The sequence below is a fragment of the Lagopus muta genome, chromosome 3 (genome assembly GCF_023343835.1).
Source record: "Lagopus muta isolate bLagMut1 chromosome 3, bLagMut1 primary, whole genome shotgun sequence".
Lineage (NCBI taxonomy): Eukaryota > Metazoa > Chordata > Aves > Galliformes > Phasianidae > Lagopus > Lagopus muta.
Genome location: NC_064435.1, coordinates 77,939,778 through 77,957,117, shown reverse-complemented (window position 1 = coordinate 77,957,117; position 17,340 = coordinate 77,939,778). Strand labels below are relative to the sequence as shown.

Genomic DNA, 17,340 nt, shown 5'->3' with positions numbered 1-17,340 from the left:
ATGCTCTCCTTAGTCTTTCTAAATTTTTCTTATTGATGCATGTATTGTGGATATAAGTCAAGTTCTCTAGTCAAAATTAGGGAGTAACATTTTAGATGTCTTTGCTAGCGTAAGTGGTTTTCTGAAGTCAAGAAAGAGATGGTAATGCTAAATCTCTGACAGTGTATTTTTGAAGAAAACACTGCTTAGCTGTTTTCAAGAAACAGAAAGTGTATGTGCTCTCATTTTCATTTTTCCTTACCATTTCTTAACTTTCATTTACATTTGTATGAATTGTTCTGCACTGTTTCGGAGAAGGATTTGATTAAGCCTGATCTTTTGATGTAAAAATTAAAAGGGAAAGAGGCTTGTCATTAATTTTTCACAGAGGAAACAAAAACATAAGGCAGAAATCCAGATTTTCTGTTTTTTTTTTTTCCTTTGTAGGTGACTTTTAAGAACGTAGGCATCAGTGTTGTTATAGTAAGATAAATCTTTCAAGAATTGCTTGGCAGGAAGGACATAGTGTTGCTGTTAATGGGAGTAAATACTCGAACAGCAATCAGAATGTCTCTGTGTTGCTTAATTTAATGATAAGTGAATTGGCAAGTAGAACAAGCTGTACATTGCCCAAGATTTAGGGGAAACTACAAAGAGTAGAATGAATGCTGAAAGTACATAACAGTACAGAGAGGTAGGCAGTGCCTAGAACAGAAATTTAATTTTGTGGATTCTTACAGTAGAAAAGAAAATAGTCTTTTGAAAGTCTTTTAAGTGTGAGGACAAATGAAGTGAGGCTTGTGAAGTAAGAGCACATGAATTATGTGGGACCTGAAGAGAAACAGCAAACATGAGGTTCCTTCCTCCAGGAGAGATTTGAAGTAATGAAACATCAGATGGATGTAGTGTAGGAAACAGTGTCAGTAAAGGATGGGAAGATACTGCTTGACTGGCTATGCAGTGTCTTTCTGATGTGCAGTGATAACTTGTGATGAAAAATCGAAGTTAATTGTATATAAGAAAAAGGGGATTGTAATCTTACATGTGCATTTTGAGACAGCTAAATGATCTTTAAAAAGAAAAAAATCTGTTGAGTATTAGAAGCTACTTCAGCACTGTGCTGCAGTCACAGCACATGGGTGGTAGTGCAACTGGCTCTTGTCATCTCTAATACTCTGTGTAATGTGTATGTGGTTATTTTATGATAGTTCTAATCATGGGTTTGGGTCGTGTTGAAGTAAATATTCTGTGAATGCAGCAAAAGAAATTGTGATTCTCTCATTGCATGGAACCAATAATTTTCACTTGATTTTTGGTGCACTTCTTTCTCATAGGTTGTATAGTGTAGTTAGGATTTGGTTGGGAGGAATATTGATTGTTTGTGTTAAGGATGTGAAAAGGAATGATTTTGGAAAGGAACAAACAGAAGATGAGTTTTAGCACAGGTTAGGAAGAATGATATTAATCCTTTCTGCAGTCTGCCTAGTTTATGAAGATCAGGTTGTGAGTATCTGCTTCATACATCATTGCCAAACAAATCATGAACATACTGTTCTTTATTTATCTGTTGTCAGAGATGAAGTATCAAGTGTAGTGAATAAATCTTTATTTTCATAAGCTCAGTTGACATTCTGGAGCCAGGTAGAATATAACTTGGATCTAATAAGCTGTGCAAATGTGACATGGAAGACAAAGAGGTAAAAATGTCGTATGCAGCTCCAGGACTCTAAATTATATATAAGCAGTGGAAAGGAGAGGTGTGCTTCTCAGAATATCCCCTATTTTTTAAACAACACTATCTAATTTAAAAAAAAAAGAAAAAAAAGAAAAAACTCATCATTATTAGGCATTCAGAAAATTGAATGGAAACCTGAAAGTCAAAAATTCTCCTTTCAGCTATCTGAGATTTTATCTTTGACAGATTTCTGTTTATTTAAGCAATCTGCCTAAAGTCAGAGGTAAGCACTTCAGAGGCTGCTAGAGAATCAGATATCCTGGGCATTGTCACACACTGAAAATGTTAGAGCCTGATCTACATCGAGGATGCATTAGTTCAGCTATGCTGCCTTGAGTAGAACAGTGTAATAGTGCAAATGGGCTATCCAGATAAGCATTTTCTTCTCTGCCCAGATGAATGGAGCATCTTTCTCATCTGCTGGTTCTGAAACCAAACAGTTTTCCTTCGATGTGTGTTTAATTACTGCCCATTTCTTATTTGGTGGATGCTTGGGACTGTGCTATAGTCTCTAGAATGTTGTGTGTTTATACTTTGTGTGGAATAAAGTTTATACAACTTTGTGTACTATTTACAGTAGAAAAATGCAGAAAGTATAGAACTGATGAAGAGATGATATGTGAATGCAAAGAAACTCCCAAACCGGCATTTTAAATATAAGACTTGTCTGTAGAAGGCATGCGTTTTGAGATAGAAAGAATTAAAATCTGACGAGAAGTGAAGCATAAGGGAAAAATCAGCAGTAGAAAGAATGAGGATGTGGATGGGGAGAAGTGTGTGTGTGTGCGTGTGTGTGTCTGTGTGTCTACCTAAATAATTTAGGATGTGCTGAAACAAGCAACAATAGACTGGGAAGTGAGAGGCAGCAAGAATAAAAACGAATAATTTCCCCCAGGTCTTGCTAACTTTTGTATTTTGGCATTGCTAATTGTTACCATTGGGTGGAATTCTTTCTATTGCAGTTGTTGAGAAGCTCTTTGGTGAACAACAGGACACAGGCCAAAGTGGCAGAAGAGCTAGGAATGCAAGAGTTTGCCATCACTAATGACAAGACAAAAAGACCGGTAGCTCTTCGAACTAAAACTCTGGCTGATCTCTTGGAATGTGAGTCAGTGTGGTTTTTATAACCACACTTATGTAACTTTATTTTTTTCCTCAGGGCTTATTTAAGAAAGCCATCAGAAAACTTACAAATTACTATTAAAAAGGAATGTTGAGATTTTCTAATCACTTCTGTCTATATCTCTGCTTACCAAATTTTGAAACATCAACCTAAATTTGTGAAGTCTGTATGTGAGCATATGAGGGAAGTGTAACTGCAGATATAAAACTGTAGTCTTAGAAGTGATGACCATGGTGATAACGTTGCCTCGATCAGAAGGATGTCTTAAAAGTTAAAACTTGCCATTGAGTCAAGCTGTTTTAACAGTAGTTTCAGTGTTTGTGATAGGTTCTTGTCACTATTAGAAGATAAAGTAATGCCATCAGCTGTGAGTATTTCTGTGGTTTATTTAACTACATTTTACAAGATCATTCTCTTAGAAGGAAAGCTATGTGGAAATTAAATGCTCCATTTATGAAAGTGTGTGCTAAGTTATTTCCAGACAAAGTGGAAATAGTGATAGATATCGTGCAAAGAAAGTTAATCTGTATTTTGTGTGTTTTGATATATTTTGTGAGCCATTCAAGCTCCTTGGCTTTTTCCAAATCCTCTTAGCAAATGGAAATTGCGCACAAACAGTAGTGATTTATATCTAAAACTTCTTTTATGGTACCTAGTAGTGATTTATTAGTAAGTAGCCATGGTCTGCTGGTTAAAATGTGAGATTAGGAGCTGAGTGTTGTTTCTAACTCCTTAAGTGACTGAGTGGATTTGAGTAAGTCATTTAATCTCTTGGTCAACTTTGTTTTTTCCTGTGTATGCAAGATAATAATCCCCTCATCAGATTGCTGCTGTGAAACATAATTGAATGTGGCTTTAGAGTACTGAGAGAGATGTTCTTTTCTAAAAGTGCAAGCCATTAACATTCTCCTTGGATGAATGACAGTGCCTATTTTTTTTTCTCCTTCTCCCCAGCCTTTATTGCTGCCCTGTACATTGATAAAGATTTGGAATATGTTCACACTTTCATGAATGTATGTTTTTTTCCACGACTAAAGGTAAGACCAGTCAGTTTCTTACTTGGCTGTCACTACTGTGTTTTAACACGTTATCATATTTTGGACTCCTGTCACATTCTCTCAACTGCAAAAACATTTTTTGTGAACTTCTTATAGGAATTCATTTTAAATCAAGATTGGAATGACCCTAAATCTCAGCTTCAGCAGTGCTGCTTGACTCTCAGGACAGAAGGAAAGGAACCAGATATTCCTCTTTACAAGTAAGAGCCAGTGTTTCACAGATACCAACTCCTTATCAATCTTTATTTTATAAGGAGGAAGGTGATATCAATTATCCTATGTTTTTCCCAAAGCTTAGTTTTACTGTAGTTATCCAAGCCCTCCAGTCTCTGTCTGAAGATAGAAAATGTTGAACTATTGTTTTCCAAGCTTTAGATGACCTAAACCATGACAGAATTAGCAAGTGATTGTAACTTTTACAGGCTCAGGGGAAAAGGTTTTGTGTGATGGACAGATAGAATTATTTCACTGGCATAATTCTTTATTTTTTATTTCTTCAGTGTAAGGAATTGGAATATTTTATATGGAATGATTACAACAGTGGCTATTTGGATATGAAGACAAATGGGATGGAGGTATCTTGACAGTAATAGTATGAAGTTTCTCTGCATCCCTGCAGAAGCACAACAAATGTTTTGTTACATATTCTGCTTGTGGGCCGCAGAGTCAGATGCATTTGAAGGGCAGTAATGATCCTGGATATTTTTGGTGTGCAATTTACCCTGTATCTATCTTCCTGTATCAGGAATGGTATGGAAAGGAATGCTCAGGGCAATGAATTTTAGCTAGGACACCTCAGTTAGATACCTAAATCTGGATTAGATGGATTTCCCTTCTCTTTCAGTCTTAAAATAGATAATAGCTGCTTTAGTGGCAATAATAAAATTTAAGAATTGTATGCTTTGTTCACATCTACTCAATTATGTAGGAATGTGTGCAGTATTAATCTCCAAAAGAAGAGTTAAAGGCTAAGAAAGTTCAAGATTTTTGCTGTTGGGATTATTTGATCAAAAGTACATGAAGAATGAAAGTCTGAGTGCATTTGTCACATTTACTGAAGAAAAGTTCTCAATGAATTGTAGCAATTTGGTTAGTGAGAAACAATACTCTTCAGACACACGATCATTTCAACACTGTAACTGATGCTTTGCAAGCATCACTTCTCAGTGTCACGGTGTGAGGGCTTACACCTTCATCTTGAGTGAGGGAAATGAATACGAAAGATGTGATTCCTGATTCTTGTAAAACCCACTGAGTATCAAGTACCAAATGTTTGTTTTGTTTTTGCTATGGCAATAAATTGATTTCTGTCTTACAGCTTAGAGCTAGTAATATGCTGTTATCTTCCTATTATCTTGTTAAATTCTTTTTCTTGTGGTTATGTGTTTTGCTGCACTTAGTGCTGCACCCCAGTCAGCCACACTGGGGTGACTTTTATTTGCTCGTGTTTATTGTTACACAGCACACAGAGTACTATAGTTAGATGCTTAAAAAATTGATGTGAAATTGTTGCTTCTTCCAAAAAGAAACAAGGTAATGGACAGAACTCAAGCTGACAGCAGGGAGAGATTTGGGACAGAAGGAAGAGACAGCCGAAGAAGCAAATTCATTGCATGTCTAGGGAATTATCTTTTTCCCCTGTAGGTGGTTGTTGATGCATGTCCTAGACGTTCCTAGTTCAAAAGGAAAGTTTGTTTTGTGGCAGAAACTCAAACTTTACAAAGCTGATGGAAAAATACTGTGACAATTCATGGTGTAGTGAGGTGCCTTGTCCTGTATGAAGTCTTTGCTAGATGAACAACTCTCTGTGATTAAAATTATAGAGTGCACAATCATATTGGTGTGTTTATTTGCAATTGCACAGATTCATGTAATTTAAGTGATTTTATTCCAAGTGTATTCAGTGTTTCAGCACTTCGTGCATACTATGCATTTTTTCCTACGAGTGAAAGTTTTGTTTTCACGGAGTGCTCCTGACTAAACATTGAAGAATAAGTACATTCGATATGAATGAGATGCATTTTATATAAATTACTTCTCTTTGTTGCACACGCACCATATGGGTGATCTGTGGGTTAATGTAGTTTATAAAGCCATCCTTCAACTCTTGCTCCGTGCTATGCATTAGTTCCACTAAATGTATTTACCGAACTGAAAGCTTGGTGATGTATGTGCCACTGACAGATTCTGCTTTTTAATACTTCCTGCCTGAATAAATCGTGTCTCTCATTTCAGGACTCTACAGACAGTGGGACCATCTCATGCCAGAACGTACACAGTAGCTGTTTATTTCAAAGGGGAAAGAATAGGATGTGGTAAAGGCCCAAGGTATAGTGGAAAAAATTAATCCTGTGTTGTTAAAGTTTGTCTGACTGTGACAGTGTCCAAAACGACCTACCGTGATGAAGATAGGGAATAATCTGATCAGCCTTGGAGATTAACGCTATGGGGCATTCCTCTGGTCAGAGTTTCTGCCTCAGGAATACCTGAAGAGCTCAGTGTTTATATACTTCTGGATCTTAAACTTCATTTTCTGGTGAACTTAAGAACAAGATGGCCAGCAGTAATCTCCCATTTGTGACTCTCAGAGTTGAAACTGCAGAACAGAGTGCTGGAAATAACAACTTTATCTTTGGCCTTACTGCTAGATTATTTTTCAGCTTAGGCTGGCAAAGATGGGGTGCGAGATTCTTAATTTTCATCAGATGTTATCACATCTAGGAATTTTGGAAAGACTTCTAAAATTGCAAAGTTTTCAACCATGCACACACAAAATAAATCATCTTATTTTGTGCTACCAAAACTGGTAGTGTTTATAAAAATATCTTTGTCTTTCAAGACTTCATACCTCTGATTTTGTTCCTTTTTTTCTCACAGCTCAAAAGCTTCAACAAAGGATAAAGTAGAATATTTTGTTAACGTTATTGATCTAAGTTATAAAATGTTCTATTGGAGCTGTAGTGCTATTGCTCTCATAATTATAGAAAGGGTGATGGATACTCTGGAAATTTCTGGCTAAGGGTTATCCAAAGAGTTTTGTAATAAAACTCTGTCTTGTAATAACTTTATTAAATAGATACTTCAGTTTATTCTGTACAAGTTAAATCATATTTAACATGTTTTTGTTTGGCTTTCACAGTATCCAACAAGCAGAAATGGGAGCTGCAATGGATGCACTTGAAAAATGTAAGATATTTGAGCAACAAACAAAATTGCTTTTAGTTCGGACTTCAGTGTGAGGTGCAGGTTTTATGTGGGAGCAAAATCAAATGCAGAATGTACTGAATACTTTCAGCTTCTGAGTAACAGATTTTCTTATTACTACTTGTGAGCAATTTTATAAAAACTTACAGGTATCATTCATCATTTTAAAGAGAGTTGATATGTTACAGCAAATGTATTTAGATTTTATTTCATCCTTAAAAATGCAGTGGGATAAACCTAGTAAGTCTCACAGTGAAGCTGTCTATCTCATGATGTAATTCAGAAGAGGAGGAAAATTAATTTTAAGTTGCCAATTTGATCATACGTTTTACAGAAGATAGGTTAAAATCCAACAGGCTGGTCCCCATCCAATGTAAGTTGATACTTTTCTGTTAACAACAGCTTATATCAGCTGAAGGTACAGTGATCCTTGCCTGCATCTTTCAAAATTGTGCAAAGGAATGCCAGCATGCGAGCAGTTGCAATGAAATCTGAAGTGAAAGAAGTGAGCACATGCAGACATTTTAGATGAAAACCAGTCACTTGAGTTAAAATGCCAGGTGTGCAGGTGTTGCAAACAAATAGATGACATGTTCTGTGCAGCAAAAGAAGCTCTCTATATAGAAAGGCTAAAGGTTCATTTTTATGATTGATTGAAATATCTGCAGTTTCTCAAATGCCAGAGGTTTTTAATCTATTATGTCTGCATATGGAAATTGCAGGACTTAAATTTTCAGGAGACAGTGAATCCCTGTCATTCCAGGGATTTCAGACTTTCATATTCACCTGCTAGGCATAGACATCTCACCACCAGTAAATTTGACAAGTAGAAAACACAACTTCTCCAGCAAATAACTGCAGAATCTCCCTGAAGTTTTTTTTCTTTTTTCTTGTGAGTGTTGCCTCTCAAAGAGCTGTGAACTTCATCCCCTATTTTAGTGTAAGACTTCTCACTGCTCTTTTCTGAAGTGTGTTTCTGTTTGGGTACCATAGAATAATCTAGGTAGAGGGGACTTCTTGAGGACTCTATTCCATCTATCCCTCATAGCAAGCTCTACTTGGAAGTTTGATCATATTTCTCAGGTCCTTGTACAGTCAAATCTTGAGTCTCTTTAAGAGACAGAGACTCCATAGGCCTTACAGACACCTTTTCTGGTATGAAGATTTATGGAGAGGTTTCAGGTTTTTTGTTTTGTTTTAAGGAATATATATGTAGTTTATTTCAAGTAAACATTTTTGTGTACTTGTTTATACATGGGTTGCTCTGAAGTTAATGCCTCCTACTTATTTCCATGGAAACTACAAAGATCAGAGAAACACTATTTGATAGAGCAAATTCTCAGCTACAAAACACTATTTTTGAGCCACTTACCGCCGTCAGCTATGCATTTTTGCCAGCAATGAACAAGAGCCTGCATGCCACGCTCTTAAACATCAGTGGAGGTGATTCGCTGTCGCCACTACTGAAACACACCACCCACTGCCTCACTGTGCTCAATCTATTGTTTGGTCATCATAAATTTTTTGCAAGCTTCAATGAATGTCAGTGGGTGGCATTGTTTCTTCATGGGAGAAATCAGTAATGCACCATTGCTTCGTATGCACTTCCATGTCAAATGGTATTCTGTCCAACTGCCCCTCTGCTGCCATCTATCACATGGCAACAGCATGTAATGGAATATTGGTGGGAAGGTTCAACTTCTGCTGCCATATCATCAACATCTGCTTCTGACCTCATGGGCCAACAAAATAAAATAGGAGGCATTACTTTTGGAGCAGTGCTCGTATGTCTGATAGTTGTGATATGTTTATTACATAAATTTATTTCTCTACATCATAAATAGGTTATAAATGAAACAGGTTGCTACCAAGCTGAATTCTGCAGGTTCTTAAAGAGTCACATTACAGGCACAGCACTGAAAATGCAATTTCTGTTTTATGGTGCATATGAGCAACACAATCTCCCAGAACTCCATTAAACAAAGTACTGAAGTTTTAAATAGAACAACAATTTAAAAACAATTTACTTTTGTTTAGGTGGTTTTATATTTTAAATAAATATACCCTCCTATACCTAAGTTGTGAATAACTGATGAGTAAACTTTGTATTCCTGTAGTATTATTTAAAAAAAAAAACAAAAAAAAAACCAAAAAACCTACAAAAAAAACAACCCATTTCACCAGCCAGTAAAATGCAGTAGTAGAAAGTCATTCTGCTCTACCACAAACTGCAAATTAGATGGCTTCTGCACTGTGTTCTCGCTTTGAAAAAAAAAAACAGTGCTGCCTGGGACTCAGAAAGAAGAGGGAGACTCTCCTGGGGAAAAGCCCACCAAGAACCTAGATCTTTCTTGGTGCCTAGGCACTTCTCCCTGAGCAGCCTCAGCTAAATTCTTTAGTGTTCTCTAGCTAGTGAGGAAGACGTTTGCCAAGACATTTCCCAGACTTGGTTATGGCTTTAAAGGTCAGTGCAGCAGCCTGTTGCGTTTATCTCAGACACGGCAGCCAGCACTGATCCCAGAGCTCAGCTGCTGTATGCCCCTGGCAGGACTTGCTGCCAATCGCAAGCTTCCACCTCTTGCTTTCGGGCTGGCTGGAGATAGAGGTCTAAGCACTACTCTGCAGAACAGACACTGATGAATGTCATCACCCATGTGATGCCATTTTCTGCCAGGTGTGCACTAAATGGAGAGCAGTTCTGATCAATCACATAAGCTAATTTTACAGCCTTTGTTTTACTCATGTACCTGTGTATCAGCAAGGTTTCAAATGTCTGAAATCAGAAGTATCTTCCTCCCTAGCTATCTCTCCATCACCTTAGCTGTGTCTAGTTTGTTTTAGCCAGTCTTCACCCATCTATACCCCTAGACTGCACTAAGCCTGTGTACTGGCACATAGCTAAACACTAACTTTTTCAAGAATGGATTGTACTGCAATCTATTCTGCTATGCTATTACTTTTCCATTAGGAGCTTTGCCATAATGTGGGGCATCTAGTGGATTCCTCCTGGTCTAAAGTAATAATAAAAGGAACGCCTGTGCAATACTTGGAAACAGTGGTTTACACTTTTTGGAGTGAGAACAAGGCAAAAAAAGCTTGCAGCCTTGACAGTAGAATCGCATTCATATTTCAAAATTGACCACCTGTTGCTAAGGGAACTGAATGTAAAATCTAAGCAACACCTGGCCATGTTGCTAGACTAGAGTTTTATATTTTGTTTTTCTGAGAGTATTAGATTTGTCAGTGTTTTGTTGCTGGAGAAATGTGGAAATCATAAAGAAACCAGTCTTATGACAGCCTTTTGTTTCTGTGGATTATTAGAAATGAGTAAAAATTGTAATAATATTATTCATCCCACCTTGATCTCATGAAAGCTTAAAAAAAAAAAAAATGAAATTTTCCCTGTGTTATCAGTTTGTTTATTAATGTAAAATATTTTTTCTCGTGTCAGATAACTTTCCCCAGATGGCCCATCAGAAACGGTTCATTGAACGGAAATACAGACAAGAGTTGAAAGAAATGAGGTGGGAAAGAGAGCATCAAGAGAGAGAGACGGATGAGACCGAAGAAGCAAGGAAATAAAAGGAGGGCACGGAAGCAGTGGCATATTTACTTACCTAATAACTCTGACTGTGGCCTATGGAGACCTAACCTAGTTTTTTGCAGATGATGAATGAGGAGCGACTGTTGATATCAAATAGAAAATCATAATCTCTACTTTGAAGTGTGTATATAGTGTTTCTTTAGTTTGGTTTTAAGTATCAGGTGGTAGTTTTTTTTTGTTTTTTTTTTCTTCTGATAAGATTTGTTTTTAAATTTTAATTTTTATGAAAATTTGTGGGATTATTTTTATTCTTTTTGCTATCTTGTATGAAATAATAAAGTATTAATTTCAAAAGTCTTTAGGAGAAGATGCTGTTTAGCAAGTCTCCTGTGTTGCATTGTTTTGTCAATTATTGCATGAAGTTAATTGTGGAGGAAGGAAAAGGGATGGCATACAGCATCAGCAGAGAAATTAAGTATGTACCCAACTCCACTTTTGAAGCTAAATGTAATTTTAGACTCTTCTAAACCACAACTGTAAACTTTTGGTCCTTTTACATAGACTGGTACAGTAATCTAGGCCAAAGAGATGTTTGCTTATGTTTTAAACATTTTGAACTGACCATTCCACACCTTCACAGTGGCATAGATATGTGGAAGGTGTTCTTTTAAATCAATATTGTGAAAGTCTGGGGAGGGAGGGGAGGGCGGAGAAGAAAGCAGGGTAATCTTGAAACAAAAGAATACCAGGTTTGTTTGTTTGTTTGTTTTTGTAGAGAATATACATAATTTACATTTGCAAGATTATTTTTGTTCTCATCTTACTGCTTGGTCAATTTCATTTCTAAGAGTAGGGCAGAATTTGTTCCAGAAATGTAGTATGTAGTTTGTAGGTGGTTTTAAGACCAGAACAACCAAGTCTGCTGACTTGCCTTTATGTCATCCAGTTTCTCAGTTTTGAAGTCGGAGGCTTGTGTAAGATTCTTTTTTTTTTTTTTTAAGGAAACCTTTGCATGGTCCCAAATAATGAAACAGCTACTATGGCTACTGATGCTTTTCCAACCAAATATTGCCTTCATTGTGGATGTTTGTATTTCTATTTTTAACTTGCTTGCTTCACGCCATTCATTTCTGTTCTGCTGATTTGTGAGCTAAAAGTGTCATCTAGTACCTGTTGTGCAGTCAAGTCATCTCTGCATCTTCCTTTCAAGGGAGAAAAAAAAAAAAAAAGAAAAAAAAAAGATTAAATTTGAGCTCTGCGTTTTCTACCTTCTTCAGATCTTTTTTTTTTTTTTTTTTTTTTTTTTTGACAATCCACTTATTCACCTTACCTAGTGTGAATAACAAATGTATTTGATAAAGTAACCTGGCAGATTCTTGACTATGGATACGTGAACATGGCCCAAAGGATTCATGCAGGGGTTCTGAAAAAAAACAAAAACCCTTTGCCCAAATCGCCATGTTACTCTGAGCAATGTTTTCTAGCACTGGTTTTCAGTGCAAATTCTTCATTTGTCTGAAGCACCTTTGTGTAGGTGTGTGACAGGGATTACTGGAAGCACTTTATTGAAGGGGACAAAGATCAGACTATTCAAATGTCTTCCAAAAGTTTCACTTCTGAGCTAATCAGTGTGCTTTTTTTTTGTGAGCATAATTTTTTGTACACATGCAACTTGACGTGTGCTTAAGTGTTTCTAAAACTTGACCCCACAGCACTACCTCACTTCTTCCAGCTTGGATGATTGTATTTTCTTAATGGATAGGTGCTTTAAATCCATTTCAGAGGACCAGAGAAAAAAACATTCAGTAATAAACCATTAAAACATAAAGGAAGGGATAATAACAATAGCAAGATAAAGGCGAGGAGCTGCTCCCTGCTGGATGCTGCTGTTCTCTGACTTTTTAGAAGTGATTGCAGCTCCTTATCGCTTCTATCTGTAAATTAAAAGCTGAAATGTCTCTGAACAGCTACAGACTTAGAAAGCAAGAAGCAACAACCCCTCTGCCCCCAAGTCTTGTATTTCAATTTCTTCTGTAGAATTGCCCCTCTGCTTCTAGCAATAAGTTGAAGTGGTGCATTGGTAGAAGGTTATGGGTAATCGTGTGCACTGTTACTTTCTCTTAACAGAGACCAGATTCAAGTGTTTGACAAATAGAAGGTGTACCTTCGTTTTTGTGTGGTTGCTTTGCTAATTTCATCATGCCTTATATCACCACTGGAAGTGTCAGCTTGTACTTAAACATCACTTGTGTTCTTCCCATACATCATTCCTTACATTTTTCATATACATTTCATTTTTTCATCTGTAAGAAGACTGTTTCCTTTACATCAAAGCTGCAGTAATGTTTCTGAGTAAAAAGTGACTGTGAGCATGTTTGGCAATATGAGGAAATGCACAGAATACTTACAGTGAACGCAGTCCACGTAACAAAGAAATGAGGTGAAGTTTGACTTAAATTTTGGAAAAATAATTGCTGAGCTCAGGTGGATCAACAGAACTGTTGTCATATATGACGGGACCATTTTCCTTCCTTTTTGGAGATGTGAATATATCTCTGGCTTCTTGATAGAGGGAAGTTCCTTTTTGTTTGCTCCAGAGCCTGATCTGTTCTGACCTAGAGGTGCCGGTGCAAAATTTCTTGACTTGTTTTGGGTACAAGTAGATGTCTGAAGAACAAGACTGAGGTCTGTGTGGATCCAGCAGGTCCTGTGAAATAACGTTTTTTTTTTTAATTTGTTTGAATATGCATAACATACAGATGATTGAATAATAATACAAACAAAACAGATAATTTGATTAGGAATATTAGTTGAAATTGCCTAAGATTTGCCATTCTTTGCAGAGCTGCAGTTCACTTTGTGATATTTCAGTTTCAGTAAGACACTAAAAGAACCTTCATTTCTAAGACTGTTGTAAACATTGCTGCTAATAAAATTTTCCAGAAGAGACTTCAGGCATGGTTGTTACTCACTAAAACAATTTGGAAAGATCAAAAGGCAAGTCCTGATCATCTGTCTTCCTACTTCAAAGACGATTCGATTATGCAGGCTGAGTATTTAAATGAAGTGATTCACTTGTGAAAAGTTTGTTTAGTGGAAGTTTATAAAGCCTGCTAGGTCTTAGGGAGTTGATCATCTACACAGCGTTTTATCTTTAGTGGAGATAGTATCGCGATAAAAAGATGGTATTGTGATAAAAATTTCCGAGACTCATATGTCCCACCCTGCATTTTTCTCACCCTGCCCCTGACAGGTTTTCTGTGGCATCCAGCATTTGAAACAGTTTTGCATGGGAAACAGTAAATCAGAAGGTGGTCCTGTTTTGTCTCGTTGACGCGTTGTCTAAGCTATAGTGAAAATGTTCAGTTGAAGATACCACTGCCCTCTGCAGGCCTCAGTTTAACTCTTGGAATTGCCAAAATCTTACTGTGTATAGACTCAGAAAAAGATGTTTCTGGTAATTATTCTGGTAATTATTACTAGTCATCAGTGTTTCTGGTAATTATTCTTCCCTGGTAAGCCTAGGTTAGTGTGCTGTCAGGCAGGTATTCTGGATTCTGTCTATGTGATTCCTTGTTGGGATATGCAGTGAATGACCTGGAAAGCAGCTATATAACAAACTGATGATGGCTGCGTAATGAACTTGTATTACTATGCTAAAAAAGAAAAAAGTCCATAATCCCTATCTGTCATTCTCACATGTCAGTCTTTAAGCGTTGTACAGAGCTGCCCGTTAGACCATCTACCACTAATCTCAAATGGATTTTGCTTAAAAAAAATTGGTTACCTCCTTATATTTTGAAGATATAATGTCTCCTTGATATATGAACACTAATTAAAATGGACTACCAGTCTAGGGGTGTGCTGGTCATTTCATGTTGCAGGGAAGATGGAGATTTTAGTTTAGTGAGGCTTTTAAAAAATATTTCACAGCTTTCTTCCCTTGTATCCTGATGTATTCCCAGTTTGAATTACAGATGGTGTGTTTTGCAGCAAATTTTTCATCAACAGAGTACAGCTGCCTAGCAGTGAAATGCTAGGTAGGACCATCCATCACAACAACTTGTTAGTTGTTAGCTGGATTCCTCCTTTAAAATACTTCTCTGTAAGATGAAGCAAGGGTAGATGAATTTGCACTTGTCTTATTTTCCTTACTTTATTTTCTTTGTGGTAGCCTACCACATTGCTGTTGGAGTGAGTTGCTCAGCCAGAGGAATTCTCTGAAGCCTGCAGAAAAAAAAACCTTAGTCTCTTTTGTCTGCATTTTCTGTTTGTAGGGACATTCTTGATCTGGAAGGTAATGAGCTAAGGGAAAGAAGCGTTGCTGCCTGGAGTGCATTGGCAGGTATCAGCATGCTGGAAGATCTGCCGGAAGTGCAGAGAGGCTGATCTTACAGCTGCAGCCAAGTGTACTGGCCAGAACAGGTAGGCTGAGCCTGGAAAGATCTCCCCTGTTGAGAAAAGAAAAAGAGCTGCTTGAAAACAAGGAAGAAAAGAGAATCGCTATCTTCTCCAGCTCACCTGGATATTTCATTCTCATGCCTGGTATTTCAGGTGCCCTCAAATTTCAGGTTTTTACTGGGGTCCTAAAATGAAGTAGGTTATACACTCTAGCTGTTCTGATCTCCCACCCTTCAGAGAGAAAGTTCATCTCAGAGGCACTTTCCTTCACCTGTTTGCTGTCGATAACAGAGTCCCAAATAAATACTCTCAAACGCACTCTAAGTACGTTGTCCTTTGTCTAAATCATCTTTGCATTTCCTGAAAGGATTTTAAAATCTTTCAGGAATAGAGGTATATCATTTATACCTTCAGAAAGGACTGTAATGGAAATCATGGGTATATCATTTATACCCATGATTTCCATTACAGTCCTTTCTGAATGCCCCAAAAATGTATCTCTGTTGCTCTTCACAGTACCTGTGTTGAGAGAATAAAGAACTATTTATACGATTGCTAAGAAATGAAAATAAGGACATAATTGGCTTTTGGGCCCAGGCCTCAAGGGATCTGCAATTGAGCAATGATGCTTCATCCAGGGGTTAAGCATCTTTTCGAAAGCCTACATTACTCTTCATGTGCCTGAAAGCCTCTCTGAGGGAGAAAAAGAGAATATTACCATGCAGCCTCGATGATGTCACTCCTGCCTTTCCCAAGGGATGATTCTTGGGGAAACAATGACCAAGAAAGTCTCTAAAGTTTGGGACCCTGCTATAAGAAGCCAGGGCTTCTTGTGTTGCTTCTCAGTGTGTTGCTTGTACTCTTTTAGGAAATAAGCAAACATTTTTTTCCCTTCTAGCAGATATTTCAAAAGTAATCCATTAACAAGAGACAGACTCTTGACCTGACAAACTGTGGGCTTTTACCAGTGGCAGAAGCAGCTCCTGCGTTGGTGGTCCAGAAGTGATGCGACAGTGATGGGTGAGTGTTTGTCATTGGCGGTAGCTTCTTACTTTAAATAAAGATGGGCATGGTGGTCATAGGAGCCCATGGGACCCTGCTGCAGCCAGCTGAGCCAACATTTCTAACAAAATTTACTTCCCCGCGGACTTCCTCCTGTCATTACTTCAACCATTTACTGTGTCAGAACAGTCCTGACATGCTGACCAGCCAAGAAATGTTTTTGCTGCCAACTAGAATTACAATTCAAATGTTGTGGCTCTGTTTCCGGAGGGATACTTGAACTGGCAAACAAAAAGCAACCATTTCCTAATCCAACAGTGCTTTAAAATGCTAGTGTTGTTCAATATCCCATTATGAATCAGTGGGTTTCTCTTGAAGAAAAAAAAAATTAAAATTCCATAAGAAGAATATGGCCATAGTGGAAAGTCATCCAAAATTACTGTTCTTCTTGCCTTCTTTTATTGGTTAATTAATATTATCAAACACACAAGAATCTGTTAGCTTTGTCAATACTTCTTTTCATAGGAAAAAAGCCTAGTAAAAAACTGTTTTCATTTTTTGTGTTTAAGATTTTTAACGTTCAATACTATTGTGTCTTTCAAAAACCCAAGCCATGTGTTTTAAATATATTTTCCACTTGTCAGAATGTGTCAGGTTTTACAACCAACATAAGTCTATATACACTAAAAGACTAAAACAATCTATGTACTTTGTGTAGTCTTTTTGAATAAGAGCTTGACCAGAAATCTAAAATGATGGGAAACCAAGAAGTGCCAACTTTAAAAGCCCTCAATCTTTTAAAAAACTCATGGTTTTACCCCACAATTCGGTTTCCAAGACTTCCCATTCCTTTTTTTGTTTTGTTTTGTTTTATATGTTTGTTTGTTTAACTCAGTCTGTATAGTACGCTCTTCTACTTCAAAGCTGCCTTTTGTCTAGGAGGTACATTAACAATTCCTTGCAGTGACCTTGACCTTGGAAGTGACACTTCAGCATTTATATTGGAAATAAAGTACTAACAGCAGGATCGAAAGCTTCTCTGCACCTACACAAATAAAATACTGAATCTTTCCAGTGTAGTTTTATGAGAGACTTTAGAGAGTGTGAGATCTTTATGCACACAGTGATATACTTTTTGCAATTAGATTGTTTGGCATTTATTTCAGCTGATAGCTTATAAATGGACATTTGTACATGTAAGCAAAAATGAAAAGGTAAGAAAAGACAGAACTGTTACCAAAAACAGTAGAAAAAAAAATATTTCATCACTGGCTGCTGAGAAGCAGATTGGCTT

General features: G+C 37.1%; 1 protein-coding gene across 3 annotated transcripts in view; it reads left to right on the top strand.

Annotated features, from left to right (window-relative positions):
* The window catches only part of DROSHA (drosha ribonuclease III), a 68,255-nt gene extending 56,392 nt beyond the window's left edge, over positions 1 to 11,863 (top strand). For 2 of the 3 annotated variants that reach the window (XM_048938533.1, XM_048938532.1), the window contains exons 28-33: positions 2,677 to 2,818; positions 3,792 to 3,874; positions 3,992 to 4,095; positions 6,131 to 6,223; positions 7,035 to 7,081; positions 10,551 to 11,862. In XM_048938533.1, the coding sequence (XP_048794490.1) occupies positions 2,677 to 2,818; positions 3,792 to 3,874; positions 3,992 to 4,095; positions 6,131 to 6,223; positions 7,035 to 7,081; positions 10,551 to 10,681 (600 nt within the window). In that variant the 3' untranslated portion in view covers positions 10,682 to 11,862. Of the gene's footprint in view, positions 1 to 2,676; positions 2,819 to 3,791; positions 3,875 to 3,991; positions 4,096 to 6,130; positions 6,224 to 7,034; positions 7,082 to 10,550 lie in introns of all 3 variants that reach the window. The other variant, XM_048938534.1, reaches the window with a different exon arrangement.
* The last annotated feature ends 5,477 nt before the right edge of the window (positions 11,864 to 17,340 follow it).